Raw genomic sequence first — 25,352 nt, 5'->3', positions numbered from 1 at the left:
AGACTGATACAGAGCAGGGCCTTACAATGGCATGTGGCCAAAGGCTGATGAGTTGAAGGATAGGGAAAACCACATTGTAGTGCTGCAAAGCAAGAGGAGGAAGGCTTGAGAGCAGATTAACAGGAAATGAAACGGGCACAGTTGAAAGCCATATCAAACATGCTTAGGAGGAATGGAAGATGAAGCATGAAGAAGTATGAAGCATGGGCATAGAAAGTGATAATGATAGAAAATATGCAATATGGTCAGAGAAACTGATGGAATCAAATAGAGCATCATACAAATCGCTGGAGGAACTCAGCAGGTCAGGCAGCATCTGTGAAGGGAAATGGACAATTGATGTTTCAGGTCGAGACCCTTCATTGGGACTGATCAAATAGAGTCCTTGTGAGAGGAAATGTGGAAGTAATTGTGAGATTCATTGGGCTGAAAATAAATATTGGTCAGTGGCTTCTCTCAGAAATGGAAACGGAGAATTTGATGAAAAGCAAAGTCAGAGCTAAACCATATCAAAATGAGCGAAGAGCAAGGTTTACAGCCAAATTATTGAAATCTGCTAATGTAGGGTGAGAGCAGGAAATGACAATGATGCTTTCATCAGTGAACAAGAGAAAAGACGGGCCTAATGTCACACACTCCTGTGAAGGCAGCCATACTGATAAAATAGCATGGCAGTTTCTTTTTATTTGGTGGAGATAAATGAATGCTGGGAGAAGTTAGTTGATATGAAAATAGTGGAGCCAGGCGGAAGAGAGTGGTGGTGGACAGGGACTGGTTTGCACTCCATTGTTGGATGCAATCCAGCATTAATAGGCTGTCCTTCTGTGGAATGAAAGTGCAGAGGGAGTGCTGTTAAATAAAGGTCTATTTACTGTTCTCCCACAATCATTCCTCCTACACTTAAATAACCCATTGATTCTCTGTTACTTTGACACCATTTAATCTCAGCCTACTCTTTGAAAGGGCTGTACTCAATTTTCTCAGTTTCTCTGACCACACATTGCATCAGTTCTGGCAATGACACTGGTGCTGCAAATAATGCAGTTGTGTCACTGCTCCAGTGACCCAGGTTTGACTCTGATCTCCAGTGCTGTTCATGCGGAGTTTGCATGTTCCCTCTGTGACTGCATGGATTTGGAATTGGTTTATTTTTGACACTTGTACCAAGATAGAGTAAAAAAACTTGTCTTGCATACCGTTCCACCGTTGTAGACCATATCTCAAACAGCGATGAGTCGGAGTACAGGAAGGAGATAGAGAGCTTAGTGGAATGGTGTCATGACAACAACCTTGCCCTCAATGTCAACAAAACAAAAGAGCTGGTCATTGACTTCAGGAAAGAGGGTGGTGTACATGCACCTGTCTACAACAATGGTGCTGAGGTCGAGAGGGTTGAGAGCTTCAAGTTCCTGGGAATGAACATCACCAACAGCCTGTCCTGGTAAAATCATGTAGCAGCCACGGCCAAGAAAGCTCACCAGTGCCTCTACTTCCTCAGGAGGCTAAAGAAATTTGGTTTGTCCCCTTTGACTCTCACCAACTTTTACAGATGCACCATAGAAAGCATCCTATCTGGATGTATCACGGCTTGGCACGGCAACTGCTCTGCCTAGGACAGCAAGAAACTGCAGAGAGTTGTGGACACAACCCAGTGCATTACGGACACCAGCCTCCCCTCCTTGGACTCTGTCTTTACCTCTCGCTGTCTTGGTGAAGCAGCCAGCATAATCAAAGACCCCACTCACCTGGGACATTCTCTCTTCTCTCCTCTTCCATCAGGTAGAAGATACAGGAGCCTGAAGGCACATACCACCAGACTTAAGGACAGCTCCTACCCCACTGTGATAAGACTATTGAACAGTTCCCTTGTACAATGAGATGGACTATGACCTCACGATCTACCTCGTTGTGACCTCGCACCTTATTGTGCTGCATTTTCTCTGTAGCTGTGACACTTTACTCTGTACTGTTATTGTTTTTTACCTGTACTACATCAATGCACTCTGTACTGACTCACTGTAACTGCATTGTGTAATGAATTGACCTGTATGATTGGTTTGTAAGACAAACTTTTCACTACCACAGTACAAGTGACAATAATATACCAATACCATTATACAGTGCATTGAGGTAGTACAAGGTACAGCAATACAGAATAAAGTGTAACAGCTACAGAGAAAGTACAGTGCAGGTAGACAATAAGGTGCATGGTCATAACAAGGTAGATTGTGAAATCAAGAGTCCATCTTATTGTACAAGGGAACTATTCAATAGTCTTATAACAGTGGGATAGAAGCTGTCCTTGAGCCTGGTGGTATGTGCTTTCAGGCTTTTGTATCTTCTGCCCGATGGGAGAGGAGTGGGTGATTATGCTGGCTGCTTTACCAAGGCAGCGAGAAGTAGAGACAGTATCTGTGGAGGGGAGGCTGGTTTTCATGATGTGCTGAGCTGTGTCCATAACTCTCTGCAGTTTCTTGCAGTCCCAGGCAGAGCAGTTGGCATACCAAGCTGTGATGTATCCGGAGAGGATGCTTTCTATGGTGCATCAATAAAAATTGGTGAGGGTCAATGGGGACATGCCAAATTTCTTTAGACTCCTGAGGAAGAAGAGGTGCTGGTGAGCTTTCTTGGCCGTGGCATCTACTTGGCCATATTTTTATGAATAAAGTTTATTTTTGGAATTTAAAACAATGAGCCACTTTGACTGCATCTGATTCAGGATGACTTCTTTTCAGTTATGTGTTTAACTTTTTCTGGTTCTGATAAATGCTTATTCATCTGAAAGTTTAACTCTGCTTCTCTCTTTGCAGATGCTGCACACTGTCTGTAATTTCAGTATTTTCTATATAAATAAGATTGTTTCAGATCAATCTTCAGTAATTAAGTAGACTATAGAGCGGTGAATGAAAATGTAATTCTGGCATTTTATAACCTAATCACGTCAACCTGTTGATATTATTTATTTTCTATTGTCAGCCAAACTTTGGTGCTTCTTTGCATATTTTGAAAGTAGAGATTGGTGGCGATGCCCAAACAACAGGTAGGAATTCTATCCATCGAAGTCCAACTACTGGACTCTGATATACACTGAGTAGGCTATTGTTGTTGTTGTCTTTGTACCTGTGTTTTCCCAATTGTCCAGTGTTGCATGGAAGATTTGCCAAACAGTGATGCGGGTTGAATTTCTGCAGGGATCCAGTCCAGCATTTTTGTAAGATTTCTGCTGATCAGCTACAAAAGTTATGATCAGTGCTGGACTGGATCCCTGCAGAAATTCAACCCGCATTTTAATCTTGTTCGAGTTTTTGAAATTCTTACCATTCTTCCAACAGTCCAACAGACTGTGTTTGATAGTGCAGAACAAGTCAAACATTTTAAGATACAGAACATAGAACAGTACAGCACTGGACAGGCCATTCGACCCACAATGTTGTGCGGATCTTGATGCCAATTTATACTAAATATCCTTCTCCTGTGTATCATCCATATCCCTCCATTCCCTTCATAGTCGTGTGTCTATCTAAAAGCCTCTTAAACTCCTCCAAACTGCCTGATTCCATTACAACCCCCAGTAACCTATTCCAGGCACCTACCACTCTCTGCGCGCGCGCGTGTGTGTGTCTCTATATATATATATATATGTATAAAAAAAATAAAAGCTTGCCCCTCACGTCACTTTTAAACCAACCTGCCCCCCCACCCCCAAAAAAGCATGTCCTCCGGTGTTTGACATTTCTACCCTGGGGAACAGATTCTGACTGTCTACCCTATCTATGCCTCTCATAATTTTAGAAACCTCTATCAGGTCTCCCCTCGCATCCAGTGCTTGAGGGAGAACAACCCAAATTTGAAAGGAACAATTTTACTTTCAAATTCCGTTCTTGCTTTCCTGTTTATTTAACTGGGAAATCAAAATGTCTCTGTCACCATTTTACATTCTCTTTCACACATGCACACTGTTCCATTCTCTCTCTCATCTCCATTATTATCTGTTTAAATCAAGTTTAGAATGCTTACTCATGGTAGTGCAACAGTCTGTTACAAAACTTTATCTGGTATAAAGTTTGTTTTCATCTGTCTGATGTGTGTTGCAATCAACAGGTACCATATCTTTCACTACTTAAGACAACAAACTTGTTTTATAAATACAATGAGAAGTGTTTATGAAAGATATTTTCTTTCTTTATAGATGGGACAGAACCTTCACATATGCACTATGAAGATGATGAAAACTATTTCCGAGGATATGAGTGGTGGCTGATGAAAGAAGCAAAGAAAAGGAATCCTAATATTAAATTAATAGGTATATATAATAACCATGTTTGGCTGTTCTAAACTTCTGTGGCTGTAAACCAAACAACATAACTTGGAGTTGATCTTGGAACCTATTCCATCTGATAGGATTAATGATAAATCAGTTGGTACTTTTAGAATTTAGGCCTTGAAATTTATGGTGAAACCAGGTTTGTCAAGTGATTAATACTTTTGTTTATAAAATTCTTGGCACATTTATGACGGCAAACCTTGTGTGCATCTATGTTTACTTCATAGTAAATCTTGATTTGTGCTTGAAGTCATACAGCATGGAAATAGGCCCTTTTGGCCCAACTGGTCCACGCCGACTGTGTTGCCCAGCAAGCTAGTCCCATCTGTCCATGTTTGGCCCAATACCCCTCTAAACCTCTCCTATCCATGTACTTATCCAGGTGGCCTTAAACGTTACTAATGCACCCTTTCAACCACTGTTTCTGGCAGCTCATTCCAAATACGCACCACCCCTTGTGTGAAGAAACTGCCCCTGACGCCCCCTTTTAAATCTCTCGCATCTGATCGTAAACCTATTGCCCTCTTGTTTTCAGTACCCCCTCCCTGGGAAAAAGACCATGTGCTTTCACCCTGTCTGTGCCCCTCATGATCTTCTATACCTCTGTCAGGTCACCCCTCAATCTCCAACGTTCCAGGGAACAAAGTCCTAGTCTATGCAACCTCTCCTTGTAACTTGGGCCCCCAAGTCCAGGCATCATCCTGGTAAATCTTTTCTGCCCTCGTTCTAGTTTAATAACTTCTTTCCTATGACAATGTAATCAATTAGTGCCTGTAATAAAATGCTCTGTGGCACTTCAGTTCCCTTTCACCACAGCCCTTCGAATATACTCTGCCCTTCATTGAGATTTTAGCTGAACGTTTACCACAGTGCCATATTCCTACACTAACTGTAAATCCATTGATTCCCTTAAGGTCCATATATCTGTTCATACCTGTCTTAAATGTACTCAGCAACTGAGCCTCTACAGCCCTTTTGGGTAGAGAATTCCAGATTCACAACTCTCTGGCCCACTTTCCCCTCTCAATGTGCATAGCAATTCATTCCCTTGCTTATTAAAAATCTATCTCTGCTTTAAATGTCTTCAAAGATTCAGCCGCCACAGCTTTTAAGGCAAGGAACTCCAAAGACAACGATTTGAGAGGAGGAATTCTTCTCCATCTTGGTCTTAAATGGGCACCTTCTTAGTCCTATGCTCTTTGATTTGAGACTCCCATGAAAGGAAACATCCCTCTAGCATTTACCTTGACAAACCCTATAGGAATCTTGTGTTTCAGTACGTTCACTTTCATTCGTCTAAACTCTAAATGAGTGTAGAAAGGCTATTGAGCCTTTCCTCATTAGACAGTTCCTTCGTACCCAGGATCGTCCTTGTGAACCTTCTCTGAGCTGTGATAATTAAAGGAACCAAAACTGTACACCCAACTCTAGATGTGGTCTCACTAATATCTTGTAAGGATGTAGTAAGAGTTCCCTATTTTTATACTCCAACCGCCTGAAATAAAGGCAAATATTCCATTAGCCCACAGTACCCGTGCTGCATATCTGCGTTACATTTAGGACAATTTCAAAATCTCGACACTGTAGCCTTCTGCTGTCCTCCTCCATTTAGAAAATAATTTGTTTCATCATTCTTTTCTTCAAAGTGAACAGCTTCACATTTTCCTATGTATTACCTTTTTGCCCACTAGCTTAACCTGTCAATATCTCTCTGTAAACTATTCATATCCTCTTCACAGCTTGGCTTCTGCTCTACCTTGTACCATCCCCAAATCTGGTTACAGTACTTTTTATTTATTTCCTCCACGTTATTTATATGTATTGTAAACAACTGATTGTAGGATGCCGAACTGAAAATAACCTGTTGTCCCTACTTGCTGCTTCGTGCTAATTCACTAATTAGTCCATTCATTGCTGATATTCTGTCATCAGCACAGGCCCAATTGGGCTTGTGGCCACTGATCACCCAATCCCAACCTCCAAAGTGAATATCAGTTCTGAAATGTCAACTGCTTCATCACTTGCACAAGAGTACAAGTGTCATGGAGTCTCCAGCAAGGGTGTGCTAGAATTTTGAGGCATACAATTCCTGTTTTTTTTTTTCTGGTTACATTAACCAATTGGCTAGCAAGCCTTTGGGATGTAGGAGGAAAGCAGAGCACTTGTGGGAATTCTGCACAGTCACAAGGAGAAGATTCAAACTCCAGACAACACCAGAGTTCAGAATCAAGCCTCAATCACCAGAGCTAGGAGACAGCTACACTACCTGCAGCATCACTCTGCTGCCCTTTTAAATCTGTTTCTCCCTTGTGATACTTACCGTTCGTTTGTCATTTCTTATGCATGCTCAGATGATTACTTTTACAAAACCTATTGAAGAGTAGAGGTGGCAAATGATTAACTTGAAATCTGGTGTCAGTAATGTTTGCTGAAAATTGAGAATACTATTCGCTGATAATCCAGCATCGAATTGAACGGGAATCCTGATGGTTCAGCATCCGGCTCACTAAGTGCTGTTCCTGTGCTCCCGTTAACAAACCAAAGCTGTGGCTTCCCCGCTGCATTTAAACCTACCAGGTAGAAAATTTATGATACCACTATGTCACATCTTTTTTTGTAAAAAAGTGAATTGAAACTGTATTGGAATATTAATTGGGAATAACGTCCAATATGCGGAAAATCTGACATTCCGGCACCACCTAAGTCCCAAACCTGCCAGACTAACAGTTTTATTGTGTATGTTAACCACAGGTTTGGGTATAGCTGAATAGTTTCTTTCAAGAAGAATGGTGCTGGAGGGAGGTATTAGAAACCCTCTAGATCCCTTGAAATTTTACCCTGGCACGTCACCACAATTAAGGAGGAATCCTGAAATCTAAATTCAAAACTAACTATTTTAATATTGCTGTAATTGTAATTTGCTTTTTAAGTGAATGCTTTATTTATTTTTCAGGGCTACCCTGGGCCTTCCCTGCTTGGATTGGTCGTGGAGAGAGCTCACCTTACTCTTACCCAGACAGAACAGCCTATTATATTTCTTCATGGATTCACGGTGCTAAATTGTATCATAATCTTGATATTGATTATGTTGGGGTTAGTAGAAGTACTTAATAAAATAAAACATATCTCTTGTTTGTTAGTATTGTAGAGATGGTAATTTACATTTGATGTTGAAGCAGAATAACTTCATTGTTTCAGGGAGGAAAAAGGAGCAGGGTGATGAATGTCGAATAAAACAAAATTTTAAACCCATCTTTAATGAGCAATTTAAAGAATTAATTATTATGTGTTGTGCATGTAATTTCAAAATTCAAGAGAATATGACATTGAATGTTCAAGGAAAAAAAAAGTAAACATCGGGCTTTTTTTTTGCTCTCCATGAAAATTCATAAAATTATCCAAGAGATTTAAAATTGATCAATAAGCCCAACGATGACACAGATTTTAGTGCTGTTATGGACCTTTCACAAATCAATTGAAAACATAGCAGAATTTGGACTTGTATTTTATTTACTTGGTGCAGTAAATGTTTATGTGACTTTCAAAAGGCACTTGATAAAGTACCACACATAAGCACTTTATTCAGAAACTGAAAGCACAAGGTTGCAAAGAGGCAGTTGAAACTTTTTACATAATTTTTCAAGCAATAGAAAGCAGAGAGCAGAGGTGAATGAATGGTTTTCTCTCTGGAGATAATTTTGCAGTGCGATCTCCCAGGCGAATTGCTTTTCCTGTTAAATACAAATGACATGGAATTGGGTGCAGCAAGTACAGTTTTGAAGTTTGTGAATGATACACAGCTCAGAAACAGAGCAAAGACTGAACAAGATATTAGCAGACTTTAGCAGGGAGTAGGTTGGTGAATCAGAGTTACATCTGAGTGCATTCTAATGGCCTTGTGTGAAATTATATCCATTCAGGAGAAGCAACATGGAGAGTTGGTGTAATCAAAATAGCACACTTTTTGGTGAGGAGCAAATATTGAGGGACTTTAGTAAATGAGACTAGGTAGGTGGTAGGTCAAGTTGACATGGCAGTTAAGAAAGCATATGTGGTACTTTTATTGTGGAGGCTGAATACAAAAACAAAGGTATGCTCATATGCTAAACCTACTAGCAGGTGGTTAAGTCCAAACTGGAGAGAACCAGTTTCCTCTGGCAAATGAGCCAGTAATCAGAATTCATTGGTGTAAATTAATTGGTAGAATCACTAGAAAGGAGATTAAGATTTTTCTTCCCAAAGATGCTTGTATTTAATCCAGAACACGCTACATGAAAGGATGGTGAAATCAGCTTCAGGATATGCACCTAAAGAAAATTAATTTGTTTAGTTTGAGGAAAATCTTGGATGCAAGTCATGAGTGAATGGCCCCTTCAGAGTCAACATAAGCATATGGGCCAAGTGACTCTGTTCTGTGCTATGAGGTTCAAAAACAAGAAGCAGAAGCAGGAATAGGCTATTCAGTTGCTCGAGTCTGAGATCAGGGTTTTTTGTCCAAAAAGAGCCTTATTTCTGAGCTACTTTTGTTAGATATTGCCCTCAATGTTGGAAGTCACATGACCTGGAATAAATAGTACACTAAAATTATTTTTGTTAAACAGTTGTATAATTTAGATTTGCGATTCATTCCTTAAAGTCTACTTGCGCAATGAAGTTTGTCCTGGAAGGAAAATAATTTAATGTTCCTAATTGTACATATTCATAGATGCATTTTGGCTATAATACTAAACAATTAGTGGCAAAATGTATGTTTGCTGATATAGTTGACACCGATTTCTATTTAAGAATATTTCGTGCAAAATCAAAATAGTAATGTTCATAAATTAATAGGATTCTTTTACATTTCTGTCCTAGATTTGGAATGAGAGAAGTTATGACAAAAAGTACATCCTGGTATGTTTCTCATATTTTATCTCCTATTTTCTTATGACATAGAAGGAGGCCATTCTGCCCATCGAGCCTATTTGGTTCTCAGAGTATTCCCATCAGTCACATTCTCCCTGTACCACATTCTCTCCCACATGTTCATCAACCCCCCTCTAATTCCCATGCCATCACCTGCAGTACCAGCATGTCTTTGGTATATGGGAAGAAACCACAGTGCCTATGATAGTTGGGGAGGGGGTTCTAGGAATAATTTTTGTTGGAAAATATTTTGAAAATATTTTTAACTTAATTTTTATATGTAATCATTTTTTAAAGAACAATGTAGGAAACTAAGTTCACATCATACACATTTTGAATGGTTTTTATATGTTGAGCAACTATGTAAAGTTTTCTACAAAAAAACTGTGCAAATTCAGTAAGATAAACATTTATTACAATGGTAGTGTTTGTGTAAGCAGCATCTTTAAATTAATTATAAAATTAATCAAACTAATTTTATATTTTAGCATGGTACAAATGATGATGGGTGTGATAACATTATGTCCAGAACTATCTTCATTCCAGTTTGTTTTGGGAAAGTGTAAGAGCTCTCGACGTTTTTGCTCCTATTTCATCTGTAACATGTGTCTCTAGTTTTTTTTTCATCAGATATTGTGGAAATGTACATTTTGTAATATAATGCTAATTTTGTCTTCTTGAATTATGTGAGAAAAATTTTCAATGTGTTGGTCATTCACATTTGGAAAGACATGTGCCTAGAATTTCAAACCTAGTCAACCGTCCTAAGAAAGTTATATAATAGCATCACCATGTTGTACTTTGCCTCCACACTTTACTCTCAAAAGACTTGAAATTCAGACACAGAGTTCAATATATTGTTACTACCGTACTGCTAAATGCTGAATTTATAGTCAAGGATGTTTTTTATAACTTAGTTTTGGAAAATTTTATGTGTGAATAGAAGCAATAAGAGGGGAATATGGTTTTTCTTTGGTCTGAGTATATATCTATTTGCTATAATGACATAATTTGCTTGAAATCACAGATGAAGTATTATAGTGCTTTCAGGAAAAATTGCATGCTTGTTAGAAGTGAATATCTTTGACTAAATAAACAGGGCCAGTTTTTTTTTGTCTGTTTTGACCCATTGTTTTTAGAATAACTAAAGTTTTGGTTGAAACATGTCTCGAGATAGTTGATTGAAAAAGCCAGAATTAATTGGACTATTGTGTTTTAAGTAATGAGTATTCCAGTTGTATAAGGAAGTGATGTATAATACTTGTGTTACAATTACAACAGAATCAACTGGCTTTGTGACATGCAAAGAAATTTGATTCAGGATCAATTACCAGTTTTGTGTAGTAAGCATACAGTACATGTCAGTGCATCACCTCAGAAAGCCTGACAGTATACAAGATAGCAGACTGCTTGATTGGCAACCCTTTTGCCACCAGAAACATTCACTTCCCCTAACATGCCATAACTGGTTTCAGTGGAAGCCATTTAGAAATTGCACTACAGTAACTTGCACATACCATCCAGCCCGGAGTGTATATTACTGAGTCAGAATCCTGGAACTCGCAAGCTAACAATGTGTGAGTACCTTTACCATATGAACAGCACACTTTAAAAAGGCAACATTGTCACTCAGTCGAGGGGAGTTAAGGATGGACAATGAATGCTGGTCTTTTAAAAAGAAAAAAAAGTTGTCTGGATTGGATTCATCCTGTCATGGTGATAGGACATACTAGGTAATTTTCCATTTTAGAGTAGTAACTGTGTTGGAGCTATAATGGACGAGGTGTGACTATTTCTGTAGTACAGATCTTCAGCTCCAGAGCCAGGATGTTGCCCAAAGCCATGGTTGTCAAATAATCCTCAAAATAACAAAAAAAAATTTGTGAATTAGATGATCCTACTACCTTCCAGGCTATCTCCATTGCAGCTGCCTTGCAGTCTATTAATTTTTACTCTGATTGCTCTGCTAAAAAGTACCTCTTATTCTTTCTAAGTTGCTGTACTAGTCCCCTTCATCTTCATCACATTGAACAAAATCATCATTGAAGTCTTCTTTATTTTTCCCAGTATGTCACAGTTGTGGGACTCCTTGCTTCCTTCCCAGTATCCATCCTACAATCTTTGGCCTTTTGGTGTGCCTTTTGCAGCTTAATTGCTACATCCTAATTTGCCCTGTATTTTCTTTTGCTCTCTAACTGTGGTGCTATGCATTGAGTTGGTTTGAAATGTTGTCTAATCCCACCTTCTGCCCAGGTAACAGTCTTGTTAATGGGAGTTTTCTGGGTAAGTTTGTTACTTTTTTTTAGTCCAGTGATTTTCATCTTTATCTGTTGCAAAGGTGCTGCGTCAATCACTGGATAAAGTTGGTTTAAAGAATGTTGGTATTATTGCTGCAGATGGAAGTTGGGGGATCGCAAATGATTTAATAGTTGATCCATACCTAAGTGACGCAGTTGAAATAATAGGGTAAGTTTTTGGGGCTAAATTGCATTATAAAATTTCAGCTCTCTTGCTAAAATTTTATTTCCTCATGGTCCGTTTTAATTAGAATACGATACCAAAAAGGTGAAGGATCTTAGTGAAAAGCATTTTGGATTATGGGCATTTTATAGCTTGTTTCACTGCCAAGTGTACAATCTGATTTTTGGCTTTAGTTTCTTTTCTGTGATGTTTTATCTTTATTATAAAGGTATTTCTGTTTGACACTTTTTTGATGATTGAGAAAGAATAGGGACTAAAAACCTGAAGGAATAACAATGAAAAACCAGGTTGAATCATAAGGGAACAGAATCAAAAAGAGGTGGCTCAATGGTTTCACTTTTTTAATTGAATGCCCTTCATCCACCTCCATAGAGCAAGCAGATGATCAATTGCTATGTAGAGTCAGTCTACAGTAGTGTCGCCATCAGATCACTCTAAGTTTCAAACATGAATCTGAATCTATTGCCTTTTTTATCTGCACTTGGAAACTCTGTGAAATGGGATCAGACTACAGAATGGTTAGACATAACACACATGAACTTCATTTGCTTGTGTTGAAAAGCCTAATTCTGGGAGATGATGAAGAAGTTACATTTTTTTGATGTTAGGTTGTCAAATAACAATTTTACAGATAATAAAGTCAAATAAAATGCACTTCTCCTTTTAATCTTTTGTATCTCTCACTCTTTCCTTCTGAAACCCCATATATTGTTGACATCTTCAATTTTCAAATCCATCACTGTGGCATCAAAAGTCCCACAAGTCTGTAGCTCTCAGCTTCTCTGTGCACAAATATCAGAAGCTACATTACAAATGGATCATATGTAATTCATCTAAAATTACATATATGTTTACACCTGTTCAAAAGAAGACATTTGACTGACGAGATGGCTGCTGATTTATATTTATAGCCTAAATTCATTGGTGTTTTTGTGTTTTGATTTTTATCATCCTGGGGATGGAGATGGTGAGGAGGAGACCTGAAAGGCTAACTACAGACAAATTAGTTTTTAAAAAAAAACGTACTTTTGATTTGAACATCACAAAACAGGAAAGCAAGCAAAAGACTGAAATACTAAGTAACAATCAACATTATCTTGTAATAAAACAAAAGCATTTTTATGGATCTCACTAGCAGTTTCAAAGATACATTTGAGCTATTTCAATAAAATATTTTGATGGGATTTATCAAAGACTGTGCACTGAAAAATTAATCTTTGAAGAAGCAAATCACATTATGAATCAAATATTTTTAAAATCTGACAGAAATGTAGTTAGTGCTATAAATGATTTTTGTAGTGTGTTATGAATATTGTTTTGAGATTGTGGAATGTTAGGAATATAATTTGTTAATAAATATTTGGTGATTATCAAGTATCCTAACAAAACAGATAAAATAACTGCATCTCTCCAGATATGGGCTTTTGCTTTAAGAAATACAGAAAATGTTTCTGTAAATGTTTGGTGAAAGTCAACTTATCAACACCCAAACAGAAATCTGAACATTTTAGTGGAAATCAGTTAAATATACATTAACATTAGTCATTTTTTCACTAAGAAAACTGCTTTTCTGATGGTTACAATTTAAATGAGTTAAGGCAATTATGATATAGTATTGCAAACACAAATGGTTTATGCAATTCTGACTGACATCCCAGAAGAAATAGAAGAAGAACACTTAATACTTTAGTAAGATGTGGGATTCCTAGAAGTCTAAAATGAGGTTGTTTTATATTTTATTTAGTCATTTTACTAAATAGCCCCTTGCTTTTTATTCAGGTTATAGCTACAAACTTTAACATTTTAGTGTATTTGCTCTGATTAAAATAAATATTAATAATACTGCTCTGAAACGGTAGGCCATTGCCTAGACATTCACTAGTGTCTATGGTGACATGTTAATTTGTCGCTGTATGACACACCAACAGCCACTTTGGTATGGGTCCATCCTTCACAATTCAGTCTTACATTGCTGAATCCACCAGATAAAGTTTTCCTTTGAATGCTGCACCAGTGTAGAGCATAAAAACGAAAAGGGGAAGATCGGAGACATAGCTAGCTGATCACAGAGGAAAGAGAGGCCCAGGGTTAGTGGGTCAGAAGGAAGTTGGGGCTAAGGTTGGCTGCTTTTTGGAGGGGGTGGGAGGGATTTGGAGAGTAACCATCATTGGGGAGGTTATGGGGTCATGGGAGATTGCCAGTCACAGGATGTTGCTGATGTTGCGGGCAGTCACCAGTCTGGGTGGTGGTTGCTCAGATGTGGCAGCTGTGAAAGGACTCATCGTCACTGAGTCAAAGACTTGTGATCATGGCTTGTGTTGGGATAAGTGAGGGTTGTAATTTGGGTCAGTATCATTGGTGTGTAGTTCAAGGAGTTCTTTCAGTGCCGTTTGGGAGGTTTATGCTGTTGGAGGTGATGGGGAGTCCCCGAGGAGAGAGGTTTCCCTGTCAGGTATCCTCATTTGCCATTTTGCAATTATCAGGACCATAGCCATTTTGTAGAGAATTATTTGTTTAGATGCCAAACACAGCAGTATCTTGACTAATGGCCATTCTTAGTATGTGATTCTCATTGGTGATTATTGTTACTAGGTTACTGTGGATTATCAATGTTGATTCTTCATATCTGTTCTTGTCATCAGTGAAGTTCTTATGTTTCCAGGATTGGCTGCTAGTAATGAGGACCAATTTTCCTCTCTGCAATCCTATTTCACTAAGGTCCTTTTCCATACCAGCTAAGATTGATTAACTTAGTATTGACCATGGATTGAACAAGGAATCTTTCTCATCCATATATGGCTTATCTATTTACTAGGTGATTTTGCTATGCTGTTATGCACAAGTTAGTAAATATAGTAGTTTAATTAATATAACTCATTCTATTGATAATATTTTACAATATAAACAATAAAATGAGTTTGCACATTCTCCCTGTGACCATATTGGTTTCCTATGGGTGCTCGACATCTCAAAGATATGCAGATTGGTAGGTTAATTGTCCACTGTAACTTGTGGACTAGTGTGTAGGGGGTGAAAATAAATAAAATGAGATTAGTGTAAAAGAGTGAAAAGATCAACTGCTGGAGGACTTCAGAGGGTCAAGCAGCTTCTGTGGAGGGGAGAAGGAATTGTCCTGTAGCAAGGTCTTGACCCAAAACATCAACATACTGCTTGACCCACTGAGATCCTCCAGCAGTTTGATTTTTTTTTGGCTTCAGGTACCTGTTTCTGCGCTGTATGACTCTATAACAGCATATCCATAACAGAAAACATGGTAGTTTGGTCTTCAAATAGTTAGGCAATGGTTGTGGTTTCTTTTTTTCCTGTGCTTCACTAAATAGTTGATAATTTGTTTTGTATGGGAGAATTTTTTTTTTGTTTCTTGAAGCATAATGTGAATATTTTTGATGTTTCTGTCCAGCAGTGTTCTTAAGCATATAAAATATAGTACTTTTTCCAGAATAAGAAATAATTTATTTTCTTTTGCAAACATTGAGTTGTAACACTGATTTTTATGTTTAGTTTTAAGTTACTCCAATTATCTCAGTGTTAAATACTGAGACCCAGGAGTGTAATTAATAATATTTCTCTCAATCCTACCCTCCCCACCTCCCTTGTTTTTGGCCTGTGAGCAAAGTGATCAGAAATCATCTGTGAAATCCCCTCTGCATTGAACTTTGGAATCAGAAACTTAACTGGTTTCCATTTTTAGCTCCAACCTGTTACCCTGTGCCTCAAAGTAAACTCATTTATTTCATACTTGAAATGAGAGTGGGTTGGCAGTAGGACTACTTCATGCAATAGGAATAAATTCTTTGGTCAGGCAGCATCTGCGGAGAGAATAATGAAGTTAATGTTTCAGATCAATGACCTGTTATCAGCATGAGGAAAGGTTAGAAGTCAAAGATATTTTAAGTTTCAGAGAAGTGGGAGGGCTGAAGAGAATTTCTGTGATAGAATTGGTAGACGGACTGAATGACAGAAGTGGTGGTGAGTCATGAAAGCTCATTAATCAGAGCTGATGTGTCTTGAGGATATGCAAATGAAAGAAAGTGAATGAACTGGAGGGAGGAAAAACAAAACAGTACTGGAACTATGGGATACAAACCTATGTATGCAGTTGCTGAAAATCTGAAATAAAAGAACGCTGGAAATACTACAAAAAAATGGAGCTAACGTTGCAGGTTGATGACTTCAGAACTAATCAGCTGTGATACAAACAGTTCTGATAAAAGGTCTTGTGTTAACTCCATTCACCCCTCTCCACAAATGCTGTCTAACTTGCTGAATATTTCCAGCATTCTCTGTTATTTTATATTTACAGCATCCGCAGTGTTCAGTATCTTGCAGTAACAGTGTTTTATTATTTACGTCTCCCCTGTTCTTCTATTTTTGGTTGTATCTCGCCCAAATGGATCAACTGCAATGATATGCCTTCACCACCCATTTTCAGACAGCATCATCACAATTTCAATCATTTGCTGTCTCTTGGTCACTACCCTCTCATAATCATTCCCATTATCTCTCCACCCCTCCCTCTTTGCAACTTAAAATATGCTTGGCTTATATGATGGCCTTGACATCAGTTTCTCCAACTTCTGGTAACCCCTCCCCTCTTGCCCTGCCCATTTTGTTCCTGTTTTTGTTTCTTTCTTCCCCCTCCCGTCTTCCCTCATTCCTGTGGCCCCCTCACCCCTTCTCTTTCCCCTCCTCCGCCCTCATGACCTGCCCATCTATTCCCCACCTCCTTCATTTTATTCCATGGTCTACAGCCCTCTCATCCTTCAGCCCTTTGCCTCTTCCACCTGTCACCTCTCAGCTTCTTACATCACTCCCTTTCATCCCCACTCCCCCACCCACCTACCTACCTTCCCCCCTCACTTGGATTCACCTATCACCTGCCAGCTTGTGCTCCTCCCCCTCCCCCAACCTTCTTATTCTGGCTTCTGCCTTCTCCCTTTCCAGCCCTGATGAAGGGTCTTGGGCCGAAACGTTGACTGTTTATTTCCCTCCATTGATGCTGCCTGACCTGCTGAGTCCCTCCAGCATTTTGTGTGTATGTGTTGCTCCAGGTTCCAGCATCTGCAGAATCTCTTGTGTCTCTGGCTTCTCAGTTTTCTTAACACTGATTGAAACATACTGTATGACCCTGAGGGATGTTGAAGACTCATGTGAAGAGAATGTTCCCTATTGTGGGAGAATCTAGAACTAGGGGGTCACTGTTTTAAAAAGAAAAATAAACAGTAGCCCACTTAAGACAGGAGACAAAATATTTCTCTCGGGGTTGTGAGTCTTTGACACACTCTTCCTCAAAGTGCAGAAGAAGCTGTGTCTTGGAATATTTTTAAAATGGGTTCCTGATAAACAAGGCAGCGAAAGCTACTAAGGTAGACAGAATGGGGAATTGAGGTTACAGTCAGATTAACCATGATCTTATTAATTGCAGAGTGGGGTCGAAGGGCCCATTCCTGCTCCTAAATTGTATGTTCATGTGCTTTACAACACTATAGTTCTTGGTTCCCCCCATTCCATTTACCATAGTTCCATGGTTCAGTCCAGTTTAAACTCAGTATGTTATTTACCATTAAATTTTGCAATTCCATTTACAGGAAAGTTTACTTTTTTTTAAAGTACCGTGAAAGATTGCTAAGGGTACTGCATTTAGAATTATTTTTCAGTATATGAAAACGTGACCTAGCTCTTCCTTTCATCTTCCTATTGATGTTGCAAAATTGACAATCATAAAATGTGAACACACCAATTCAGCTTGACCATTGGAAGAGTGTATGCAGTGTTATCCACATTTAAACTTCAATTTATTATAAGCGATTTGTTGTTTTTCTAGTGCTGTGTTGTGTACGCTGTTGTATGAAAGCATGCACGGCTTGACCTGTTTTCACTCTCCCATTAATGTATCAGCAAGCAATTTTGATTGAAATTGGAAGCAGGAAATCAAGTTGTCATTGCAGGATGTTATTACAGAGAGTCATGCACTGACAAAGAACATTTACACCACCAAGCAACCTTTAGTTTTATTTATGTTACATCTTTAAGAATGTTTTTAATATCTGAATGATAGTATAGTGTCTTACAAACACCCTCCAAATTCTGTCTTGGAGACGTGTCGTCTTCATTCTTAATTTTAATTGCAAATACACATGGATGTTGAAAATGCTAATATTTCCTATGACTTTCTCTGTCTTTTTCTGCCAAGCTGCTGAGATATACCATGGACAAAATGGGTCTAGAGCAGGTGAAAATCATAGCCAGCGATAATCTTTGGGAACCGATATCTTGGTCTGTGCTTCATACTGAGCTAAGTGATGTGGTCGACGTTATAGGGTAGGCATTTGTGCCCTCCATTTTCGGATGGTATTGAAAAATATGAAATTTGCAATGTTAGTGCAGTTTTTTTTCCAGAGACAAAAGAAATGTTTCCAGTGGGGTTACATATACCTGGATGTTTCCTGCCTTGAGTAAAATTTTTTTTAAAAAGTAGCAAATATGCTGGAAATACTTAGCAGGTCAGGAACATCTGTGTAATATGTTAACACTGCAGATCAATGGCCTTTTTATCTAAACTGAGAAAAATTATCAGAGATACCCATGGTTGAATTCACTATGGCAAAGTCAGAAATTTACACCTGTGATTTATTCCTTTGAAATCAGTGTGTTGCACTTTGCACTTCAGAGGCAGAGCATATTATACTGATGTTACTCTATAGTGTGTTTAATGCCATCAATCAGGGACATAAATGCAGATAAATTAGGAGGGAAAGAACAAAAGAACAGGAGAAATTAAATGATAGCATGATTCTGCTATTCCCATACTTGGCACTCAGGCACCGTTTTTTATTTCTTCATCCCCTTTTGCTCTGCAACTCGTTTTTGTTATACATTCTGCCTTCCACTCTCACAAACTTGCCATCTGTTCTCTCCACTTCCCTTCTCTGCATCTTTAAACTTGTTTTATCTCTAACTTGTTCAATTTCTGGTGGAAGATCATCATCCTGAAATATCAACTCTCTTCATAAGTGCTACTGACCAGTTTCTAGCATTCTCTGTTTTTCACCATGTACCTACCATTCTGAGTTATAAATGTCAGTGAACAGCCTGAAAAGGGAAAAATAAGAAAATTGGATGATAAATCTTTTTGTATTCAATTTCAGTCTCCTAACACTGTTTTGTGAAGGCTGGGCAGATGAAACTTCCACTGAAGCATGTGCTTCAATCCTATGCAGTGTCACAATCAAGTTATCTCAAGGGTCTTGCCTTATCTGTGTTTGAAATAATGTTTTATATAAACAGTGACAACAGAACAATTAATTACATTTAAATCATGTAACTTGTCTTTAACATTAACAGAAAATTTTGTTTTACTGAAATTCTTGATTCTGTTTGTCATGAAGAGATGATGCTTTATTAGATCTTTTAAGATGTATCAGCATTGACTCACAGAGCAGTAATGGCTATGTCTTCTTCACTTGAAAGACTAGGCACAGCAATAGCTGTTTCAACATTGAAATGTGAAATAAGTAATTCATTAGAAACACATGCCTCAATGTTCTGCCCATCAAATAACCTGTGAGCTCATTCAACAATCTCAGCATGTGATCATAGGTTCTTCACTGTTTTCATCTAGATTCCAGCAAGCCTTTAGCAGTAGTTTTCCCTCATGTTGTCTCTGCTCCTGATGCATTTCGGTGTGTAGATTTCATGATTGGTTATGTAACTAAGATATAATTAATGTAGTTTCTTCATGCCAGTTTTGGGTGTTGCCACAAGCTGGAGGCTATCGCTTCTCATTCCTCATTTTTTTTCAAATTTCTGATACTCCTGGGCATTATGGTTAACTTTTTCAGCACATCTGTATACCACCCAAACTCCAATGCTTCCACAAGTATCATCTTTCCCACTCCTCCTTTCGTCTTGTGGTTCTTTCCCTTTTAAACAATCCTATAGCTTCCCTTTATATTTTCCTTGACATCCTCTGAAAGACCCAATAAGGGACTTGTCACTACCACAAGTAAACAGCAACTCCAGTTGCTCCATCCCACGCTCCCCCTTCCTAGCAGAGTATAATGTTGCTAACCTCCCCTCATCACTCCCAGTTCTAATCCTGTGGATGCTTATGATGCCATCATTGCAACCCTCAGCCCCTCCACGTATCCCTCTGGTTTGCATATTCATTGCAAACATGACACTTGTCATTTGTCATCATCTTATTGTAGTTAATCCCATTAGAACCATGGTCTTAATAGAGCAAGGATAAAGGAAGATGATGCCTTTCTCTTTTTAATGACTCTTCCCTCTGCTCAAATTGGTGCAGTGATAGTATAGCTCCTCACTAAATTACATTGCTGTTAATGACTTTTATAAACATCCTACTTTTCCCCCTGTTACTTCCTACCCCAAATTATTGTACTTTTTTATATTTTCTGGAATATCAGCATCACTGATAAGCCCAGCATTTGTTACCCAACACAGTTTTTTTTCTGATTTGGCTTGGCGTAGTTATGCATCAAACACATCCATTGTATGGGTCAGGCTGCATAAGGAAAGGTAGTTTTGTGATCACCATTATTGACAAGTAGCTTTAAATTCCAGACTTGCACCAAATTCACAGTGAGAATGGAGCATCTCCAAATCATTAGTCCAGGCATTACCACTGCTTCAGTACCTCTAGTTTGGCAGTGCCCCCAAGTTTCACATTGTTTCTTGCAGAAATCTTTTCTTTGCTTTTATACTGAATAATTTCATGTTGTTGGTGATTTCAACCTCCAACCTAACTCATGCTTTCTGTGTTTTGAATTTCTTCTGTAAATCTCTTTCTCTATTTTCACAATGCTTCCCAACCCTTTGATCTTATTTTTTCTTCTTTCACTCGTGCTATGTGTGTTGTTAACCAGGCCAATGTTTATTACCTACATCTAATCTCCCTTAGTTTACTAAACCATTTCAGAGGGTATATGAAAGTCAACCAAATTGCTTGGGACTTGAGTCAGGTGAAAGAGGGAAGACTCCCTTTCTTGAATATGAAGACGCATTTTCATCACAATCCAATAGTTTCACAGCACCCATTCCTGCGCTGTTAGCTTTTTGTTTCATCTTGGTATTTAATTAACTGACTTTGAATTCTTCAGCTGCTCTCTTCAGATTTGAATTTGTGTATCTGGATCATTAGGCCAGATACCTCTAGTAACAATATCTATGTTTATTTGGCCCGCAATCTTGCTTTGCCTCTCTGCACCTATCATAACTGCCACTCTCGTATTGTTTCCTTGTATCATTATCTGTACACATTCCTCTTCCCTCCTGAGGCAAAAGACTCGTGTTTTTTGTCATTTACTACTGTAATTTGTAACCATCTAGCTTTTGTCTGAAATTTAGAGTGACATTTCTGTGAAATTGCTAAATCATACCCTTGCACCAACTTTGATATCCTTGTCTCCATTAAAATCATAGCTCAGTCTCTCTGCCTCAACCTTGCTCCTCCAATTCTCTCACCTTTAGGATGCATTTAAAAACATACCTTTTTAGCCAAGTTGTTCCTCCTGTGGTTCAATGTCAAAATATGTTTTATTAATTTCTGTTTATTAATTGGTTTGGGATATTTTACTACTTTAAATATAGGATATAAATGCAAGTTGTTTAAAAATGAAATGCATTTTACATTATGAATGTTCTATTTCATACCTTAGAGCCCATTATCCTGGAACAGTTTCAAGCAGCAATGCTAGGAAGACTGGCAAGAAGCTGTGGTCATCTGAAGACTACAGTACTGTTGATAATAATGTAGGAGGAGGGTGTTGGGCTCGGATACTTAACCAGAATTATGTTAATGGCAATATGACTTCGTAAGTACTAAATATAGATAAAATAAACCAAAAACCAGTATATACCTCTGTCGACATTCAAAAGCAAACTGGCTATTGAAATACAGACTATGATGATAAAGCTGCATTGATTATCTAGCCCTGATTGGCTTGAAAAAGTAGTCATGCACTTGTGAATCTTTACAGGTTTTGGATGATGTGTTCCCCCAAAGCTATTGAAAAGGGAGTCCCAGGAATGGTATACAAGTTAGATGTAAGGAACTTTAGAGTAGATGTGTTCTCAAGGCACCACTTCTTATTCTCATAAGCTTAGATTGTATGCTGCAATGGTAGAAAGCAACAATGGTGAAAATGTGGATGCTATGAACAGTGGTGGTTAAACCAGCATTATCATTTCTTCTTTTATATTCATGGTTATTGAGCCATAGAGTTATGTAGCATAGAAATAGGCCCTTCGGCCCAATTCGTCCCTGCCGACCAAGGTGCCTTCATGAGCTAAACCATTTGCCTGCATTTGGCCCATATCCTACTAAACCTTTTCTATCCATGAATCTGCCCAAGTATCTGCCTATACCACTTCCCCTGGCAGTTTGTTCCACATACCCATCAGTCTCTGTGTGGAAAAACTTGTCCCTCAGGTCTCCTTTTTGTCTTTCCCTTATTAGCTTAAACCTGTACCCTCTAGTTTTAGACTCCCATACCCTGGGGTAAAAGACTCTGGCTTTCATGATTTGATAAGCCTCTAAAGTTACCTCTCAGCCTCCTACTGCCCCCAGAAAACAGTTCCAGTTTCTCCTTGTAACACAAGCCCTCACAAAACTGCAGGCCCAGCAATATCCTTGTGACTGTTTTCTGCACCCTCTCTAGCTTAATCACATCGATCCTATAGAATGGTGACCAGAACTGCACACAATTCTCCAGGTACGGTCTCACAGCTCTGACATGATGTCCCAACTCTTGTACTCAGTGTCTCATCAGATGAAGGCAAGCATGTTGTACGCCTTCTTCACCTTGTCTACCTGTGTCGGCACTTTTAGAGAACTATGTGCTTGTAACCCTTGGTCTCTCAGTTCAGCAACGCTCCCCAGGGCCCTGCCATTCACTCTGTGTGTCTTGACCTGATTTAACTTCCCAAAATGCATCACTTTTCCCACTTCCCCAGTTGATCTAGATCCTGTTGTAACCTTAGACAAGCTTCTTCACCACCACCAATTTTGATGTCATCAGCATACTTACTAATCATGCTATCTAGATTCTCATCCAGATCATTAACACATATGACAAACAACAGGAGGCCCGGCACAGATCACTGCGGCATACCTCCGGTCACAGGCCTTCAATCTGGAAAAACAACCTTCCACTACTACCTTCCACCAAGCCATTTTGTATCTATTTGGCTAACTTGCCCTGTATTCCATGTGATCTCACCTTTTCGGACCAGTCTATCATGTGGGACTTCATCAAAAGCCTTGCCATTGTCAACTCTCTTGCTGACCACTTCAAAATACTCAATCAAACACGAGACATGAATTTGCATACACAAAGCCATGATGACTATTCCTAATCAGTCCTTGTCTTTCCAAATGCAGATAGATCCTGTCTCTCAGAATCCCCCTCCAGTAACTTCCCCACCACTGATGTTAGGCTCACCCAGCTTGTCGTTCCCTGACTTGTCTTTGCATCCCTTCTTAAATAAAGGCACAACAGTAGCCACCCTTCAGTCTTCCAGTACCTCACCTGTGGCTATGAAAGATACAAAAATTTCTGCCAGGGCTCTAGCAATTTCTTCCCTGGCTTCCCACAATGTCCTAGGATACATTTATGAACCTCTATCATAATATCAAAATATTTTAGGACCTCACTGTTCTCTTCCCTGAATTCGCTAGGTTCAATGACCTTCTCCACAATAAATACTGATGAATAGTATTCATTTAAGACCTAGTCTATCTCCCATGGCTCCACATGTAGACAACTGCACTGATCCTTCAGGGGATCCATTCTCTCCCTTATTACCCTTCTGCTCTTAATATACTTGTAGAATCTCTTAGGATTCCTCTTTATCTTATCAGCATATCTCGTGTCCTCTTTTTCCCCTCCTGATTTCCTTCTTAAGTGTACTCCTACATCTCTTGTACACAAGAGATTTGCTTGATCCCAACTGCCTCTCTATACCTGACAATGGCCTCCTTTTTCCTGGCCAGAACCTCAACATCCCTCGATAGCCAGGATTCCCTAATCTAAGCCTAATTTAGTTAACAGAAAACCAGTGCACATCTCTGTGCAATATTCTAAAGCAAACTGTAGCAGCATGGTAGCACAGAATTAGTGCTTTTGCCTCTTTGCTGCATGAGCCCAAATTTGATCCTGATGTCCGATGCTGTCTGTGTGGAGTTTGTACATTGTGAACTCATGAGGTTTCTCCAATTTCTTCTCACATCCCAAAGGCATGCCAGGAGGTTAACTGGCAATTGCAAATTGCCCTTTAGTGGAGGCAAGAGGAGTTGGTGGTTATTTGAGAGAGAAGTGGTGGGGCTACAGGATAAGAGGAACGGGACATGGAATTTCGGTGTTGAAAGCTGGGATGGACTGATAAGTTGAATGCCTTGTGTTATAAATAAATAGTTTTTTTTCAAGTTTAATTATTGTTGTAGTTATGAAGATGCTTATGTAATAAAACAAAATGAGAAGATCAGACCTCCCAAGGTTAAAATGTTTTTGATGTTTATTGTGAAGTTAAATTATATTCCACTACTTTGCTTTTTCTAGTACAATCGCATGGAATCTGTTGGCAAGTTACTATAAAGAGTTGCCATTTGGCTTGGATGGGCTAATGACAGCAGATGAACCATGGAGTGGGCACTATGAAGTGCAGTCACCTATTTGGATTACAGGTGAACATTAATGCAAAGTTCACACTTCATAGGATCTAAAAAGTCCATTTCTCACACATTATGCCAAACTGAAGTGAATTGAAATATTTCATTTTCAACCTAATTACACTTTCTGCACTATGTTGAATTATATTTCATATTTTTAGTTTTTGAAGAAAATCACTCTTGCTATTTTTCTGAAATTTCTGAATACCATTTATTTGCCTTTTGCTTACTCTTAGCACATAATATCAAATGGGGTTATTGGCTGGTGAAGCTTGGTGTATTATGTAAAAACTCTTCTGCAAAGACTCTTGTTGATGGGAAAATTACATTGGAGATGTTTCCAATGTAATTCTCCAGATTTCAACTGATATGTTTGGTTCTGTAACTTGGGTCATCAAAGGTGAAGAGAGATGATTTTATGCAAACATATATCCAGCTCCTAGGTCCCTGTTGTAGCACACATGATATCCAATAATAATATAATTAAGCATGTGATTTAAGTCTTAAGTATTCCAAGTATTGGAATTGGAGGTCACGGCAGCTGGTCACGGCAGTTGGTGATTAAACAAGATTGATCTTGTTTAATCACCAACAGTGTAGCTTTGCGTAACATGTACAGTACAGTAAGAGGTCATTTGGCCCAGTACTTGTATACTGTTCCCGTTTCATCAATCTTACACTTCCATTTCATTCTCCTTTGTGTGTTGATCTACTAAAGCCTTTACAGCTATCCCAGTTTAAGCATTGATCAATTTCATACCTGTTGTGGATTAGGACAAAATTTAGCCTAGGCTATGTTTTGCATATAAAATGACATTCTACTATTATGGTTGCCAACATGACTTAATTTTTCCTGACACACACTCCCTGTTCATGATCCAAGCAATTCACAAGTTAGAACATTTTGAAAAAGAGAGAAATTCCTTCATA

General features: G+C 38.7%; 1 protein-coding gene across 2 annotated transcripts in view; it reads left to right on the top strand.

The window, feature by feature from the left end:
* The window catches only part of LOC127576592 (galactocerebrosidase-like), a 47,016-nt gene that overhangs the window by 5,759 nt on the left and 15,905 nt on the right, over positions 1–25,352 (top strand). The window contains exons 3-9 of one of the 2 annotated variants that reach the window (XM_052027177.1): positions 2,977–3,040; positions 4,190–4,303; positions 7,278–7,417; positions 9,179–9,217; positions 17,925–18,052; positions 21,412–21,567; positions 24,313–24,437. In XM_052027177.1, coding sequence (XP_051883137.1) covers positions 2,977–3,040; positions 4,190–4,303; positions 7,278–7,417; positions 9,179–9,217; positions 17,925–18,052; positions 21,412–21,567; positions 24,313–24,437 — 766 coding nt within the window. Of the gene's footprint in view, positions 1–2,976; positions 3,041–4,189; positions 4,304–7,277; positions 7,418–9,178; positions 9,218–11,567; positions 11,696–17,924; positions 18,053–21,411; positions 21,568–24,312; positions 24,438–25,352 lie in introns of both variants that reach the window. The other variant, XM_052027168.1, reaches the window with a different exon arrangement.

The sequence above is a fragment of the Pristis pectinata genome, chromosome 1, assembly GCF_009764475.1.
Source record: "Pristis pectinata isolate sPriPec2 chromosome 1, sPriPec2.1.pri, whole genome shotgun sequence".
Taxonomy (NCBI): domain Eukaryota; kingdom Metazoa; phylum Chordata; class Chondrichthyes; order Rhinopristiformes; family Pristidae; genus Pristis; species Pristis pectinata.
Note: the sequence above shows the minus strand (reverse complement) of the source record. Positions and strands in the feature narration are given on the sequence as shown.